General features: G+C 33.2%; 1 protein-coding gene across 1 annotated transcript; it reads right to left on the bottom strand.

Moving 5' to 3' along the window:
- Positions 1-1556: 1556 nt before the first annotated feature.
- On the bottom strand, positions 1557-4238 carry LOC149029076 (MDIS1-interacting receptor like kinase 2-like). Its single transcript, XM_089141992.1, is given in 3 exon segments — positions 1557-1894; positions 2433-3449; positions 3452-4238. Coding segments are annotated over 3 exon segments (2142 nt in total).
- Positions 4239-5209: the final 971 nt, after the last annotated feature.

Genomic DNA, 5209 nt, shown 5'->3' with positions numbered 1-5209 from the left:
TCATGAATCTAGAGATTTGAAATCTCCGGATTCATGTAACCAAATAGGCCGTTAAGTGGCTGTTAACATTAAATATGAAATGTCTATTTTACCCTTCATTGAAATTAAGAAGTAAAAAATATAACATTACTCTCATTATAGAAACTATATTAAATGTCAATTATATCCTTAAAATCTTATATTTTAGAATTAATTTTGGATTTGGTAGGACTACATACTTATGGTTGTTGAAATTCTCATATTCCACTTAAATTTTTTATAATCACAATGATGGAACTTTTACAAACAAATTAGCATATAAGATGCTAATTGATAGGAAATTTGGTAACATGCATAATGGTAGACAAAGTTAAAAGGTTGGATTAACAATTTTAAAAAATACAAAGAATAAATGAGTAATAAAATGAAAATACAAGGGGGCAATAATAATTATCCCAAGAATGAAAGTTATTAAAAAGTAAAAAAACTGAAACAAATACATTGAAAAAAGGGTATTTTTGTCACAAAAATGATTAAACTAACGTTTATGTTAAGCTTGTTTTTATTTAATCATTTATTGAAACCACAAGAAAGCCATATGCAAAAGAAAACTTAAACTGGACTAAAAGTGACTGAACCAAACCTCAGGGGGTCAGATGAAAATTAACCAACCAATTATTTCTAACCTCCAAAGTTCCTGTGGTAAATAATTAAATTATTGGTGTAAATTAAGAATTAAATGGTTCGAACATTATCCACTTAAGATCGCCAAGAAAAAAAAATTTGAAACCTACCTACCAAAAGGAAAATATTCTTATGTACCTGCAAATATGGTACGGTTTGATAAATCCATATTTTGAAATCAAGAAGTTCCAAGATAGAAACATAAGGTATAAAATCTATGAACCACTATCTGTTCTAAACAATTAATTCCATGGTTTTTCATACAATTTGCATAAAAGTTTTTTTTTTCTTTAATGGTTTGATATATGATCACAAAGACGAGAGTTCAATGAAAGAAATAAACTAACACGTTTTATTCTTATGTGTCAAATTCTTCTATAGTTTCCATGATGTCACTATATGTTGTTCTTCCATCATAGTTCTATATAGAAAATATGTCAATCTTCAGTCAATCTTTCTTACTATCAGTGAGTCCCCAATTAAGCATACCTATACTGTCTCAACAACTCTCCTTAAATTGTCTTGAATTGGTAAAACTCCCAACTCATTCCTAAGTAGTCATTTGCACTCTAAATCAGAAACTTAAGGCTCAAAATTTGCAAACCATTGACCATTCTAAAAATCAAGTTCCATGGTTTTTTTATTTTTATTTTTCAATACAAGACACAATATGCATAAAGTTTTAACATAGGAATACAACCATCTGCACCTTCCTTTCTTTCTCCTTCTTTCTTTTTTATTATATTTTATTTAAAAGTCCCATATAGGAATACAAAGACAAAGTTCAATTGAAGAAACAAACTAACAATACTACAAATTCAACAAGAAAACACCTTAGCCATCTACAATCCACTTCTATAAGTCCTTATGGATTTGAATATATTATAAGGTGCCTAATTTCCATGTTGAACTTGTGTAGGAGGGTTGCAATCACAGTTTGTAAGACTTGCTAGTTTAAAAGACACAAATTGCATGGTTGGACGAGATTTTGGATTGTTGTGCAAGCATGCAATTCCAAGCATCATTAACCCTTTCAGGTCTTCTGCTGCCAATTGTGTTGGTGGTGGGAGACGTGAGTCTAATACATCATTGAGTACAATATCTTTTGTGTTTAGAAACGGCAATAAAGAGATGAGTTCTCTTGGATGTTTTCCCATAATTGTCTCCAGTGTCAATACCCCAAAGCTATAAACATCACACTTCTCCGTTATAACCATTGTAAAAGCAAGCTCTGAAAGGGGGAAGGAAAAATGGAATGCAAATTTAGAGTTTTCATACAATCATATAGAAACAATCATATTACTAATTCACCTCATACGCAAGATTTTAAGGCATAAGCCATTGTGGATACCTCAACTTGACTATTCTGTTTCCTAATAGCCCAAATGATTATTTTTTTGGTCAAAAATGCTTTCAAACTAAACTTCATTTCTATATTTGTTAAATAATTGTATTTCGAGAACATTACTTGGACATATTCCAAGTGATTTTACAATCAAATAAACATCACTTAATTAGTTTTAAAATATTGACAAAAGTGGTTAATTGCAATGTTCTACTTTAGTAAAATTAAGAGGAATGTTGCTTCTAAGGTAGATATGGGATTGGAAATTTTTAGAAATGCAAGGGATGTGCACTAAATTCTAATATAATCAGGCAATATCTAATTTACTCATGAACTTTTGGGATGAAAATAATTGAATGATTAAAACATTATCAACCTTCTTAGAATCTTAAGTATGGAAAAGGATGAATGTTTGGTAACTTACCTGGAGCAATATATCCATATGTGCCTGCAAGTATAGTGCGGTTGGATGAACCAGGATCTAGAAATCTAGAAGTTCCAAAGTCTGCAACATGAGCTTCGAAATTTGCATCTAGCAAGATATTGTTGCTCGATATGTCCCGATGAGTTAGTGGCGGTGCGCAATCATGATGCATGTAGGATAAAGCATAGGCAACCCCTTTGATGACATTCACACGTTTTTTCCAATCCAAGTCTACAACTTCTGCTTCATTTCCAAGAATATAGGATAAGCTTCCCCTTTCTATGTATTCATAAACTAAAAAGTTACACCTTGGATGACAACAAAACCCATAAAGCTTCACAATATTCCGATGCCTTATTCTTGTTAATATGTGTATCTCATTAGCAAAGCTCTCCTCATGAGCTTTCACTTCAGCTTCTAGGCGATGTAGTTTTTTCACAGCAACTACTTTCTTTGTAGGTAGCTTTGCTATGTAAACACTCCCATATCCTCCAGTGCCAATACAATATTTGATATCAAATTCCTCTGTTGCTTCGATGATATCACTATATGCAATTGTTCCATCATAGTTCCATATGGAAAATATATCTCCATTTTGTTGTGTTTTTGTTGTATCAGTGATGGAAATTATTGACCTTTGGCTGATGATGAAACGGAAGATAACAATTACAAATGCAACAAGCATGATGCTAGAAAAAGATATAATAATGGAGATCTTGACTAGTTTTTTCTCTTTTTTGCTCTGATCAAAGACTTTAAGCCTTTTCTCACTGGTTTTACATGGGAGATTCCAATAAAGACTACATAAACCTTTATTATTCTTGCATGAATCTGGTGGAATCTTTGAAGCTACTTCATAAGGAACGAGACCCTCCAAATCATTGTTTGATAAATCAAATTCCGTATCATGTGTAATACCACCAACTTTCCCTATTTGTGTAGGTATTGGACCACTTAGTTTGTTGTATGAAAGATTAAGTAACTCCAGCTGAGCCAAATCACCAATTTTCATAGGATCAAACCAGTGAACTCATTGTAACTTAGGTCTAACCTGCTTAGATTTTTTAGATTCCCAATTTGTGTAGGTATCGGCCCAGAAAACTTGTTACCGCTTAGGTCCAACTCAAAGAGACTTTGGAGGTTTCCTATTTGTTGAGGTATTGAGCCATTGATCCTATTGCCAGAGATATCCAACAAAATGAGATTTTTGAGGTTTCCTATCTCTTGAGGTATTTTACCATTGATCTCATTGAAAGAAAGGTCCAACCATCTGAGAGTTTTGAGGTTTTCCATCTCTAGAGGTATCTGGCCACTGATTCTATTGTGTGAGAGGTCTAACTTAGTAAGATTTTTGAGATTTCCCATCTCTGGAGGTATTGACCCATTGATCCAACTATTTGAGAGGGAGAGCTCATTGAGTTCGGAAAGCATACCAATGTTGCCTGGGATGGTTCCCCAAATTCCTTTTGAACTAAAATACAGGTACTTTAGATATTGAAAAGAGGAGAAATTCAATTTATCGAGCTTTGCACTTACAGAGAAGAAACTTGGTAAATGCAGCACTGTAACTCGTCCTTCTGCATTACAAGTTATCCCGTACAAGCTGGTGCATGGGCTTGTATCATTTGCAGTCCAAGAATGAGGAAAGGTTTCACCACTAGCCTTCCAATCGAGTAGAGCCTTCACTTCTGGTGGTGGTGATTCAGTCAATAGAGCTGCTATTATTGTTGCAGAGAATACAACAATGGTGAAAGAAGTCCACACAAAAACCATTTCCATTGGAACAATTGTCAGGAAGGATGCCATGCATGAGAACAATTAATAACATTTGGATTCTGATAATTAGTTTGGTTTCATTCTTAATTTATATATGAATGCCTGATATCACAACTTTACTTTCTTGCCAGGTAGAGGTAGAGGTAGAGGTAGAGGTTGAGAGCAGAGTCAAATCTCGTGTTTCACGATTAAAACTGTCAGTCAGTCAAGATGGAACCCATTTGCTTGTCCTTTTTGAATTCTTCTTTGATGCGTTCAAATGATTTCATCCTTATTTGTTCGCGTTTCAGCTATTCCAATGATAAATAGACTTCGAATTTAGAAACTATGCGGTTCAAATTTGAAGAATCATCATTTTTTACCCCCAAAAAAATAAAAATTCAACAATCATGATTGGTTCGACTTGAACTGTAATTGGAATGGATTTTGCTGAATTAAATTCTTGTTCGGGTTTATTTGCATCGTTATTATTCGAGTCAGATTTGATTACCAACAATTGATAAGATTTGGGATTCGGAAGTTTGATTCCAATAATCAGAATTGGATTGATATTTCCAGATTTAGAACCAGTTAAGACCAATAATCCGATAATATTTCATTCATTTGATCTCTACATAAAGAAAAGTAGAGCTAGAATCCATATTGGTGGAACACAAATGGCCAACTTTGGAGTAAAACTAAACTGGTTTTGATCGATCATTCATTTATACCAATTTCATTTAAAATCTCAGTCAATATCAAGTGAAAATTCTTAAGGCCTTTTGCCCTTCCCACAAGGCAAGTTGTAATTGGAATCAACAAAATTTCCCACTAAAAATATTATTTCTTCATTCAATTATTTTGGTGTGTCCCACACAAGACTCCTATCATTGCCAAGGCTCTTTTTGACCATCAACACTGTAAGTTAGGACCTCAAAAATTTCCAAACCCACCCCTAAGAAATATAAAATTCCCAATGTCATTTGAAAATATATTTAACTAACTAATTAAGAAAAAAAAGT

This window comes from Hakea prostrata, chromosome 1 (genome assembly GCF_041222555.1).
Source record: "Hakea prostrata isolate BN-2017 chromosome 1, UWA_Hpros_2, whole genome shotgun sequence".
NCBI classification, from domain to species: Eukaryota; Viridiplantae; Streptophyta; class Magnoliopsida; order Proteales; family Proteaceae; genus Hakea; species Hakea prostrata.
Note: the sequence above shows the minus strand (reverse complement) of the source record. Positions and strands in the feature narration are given on the sequence as shown.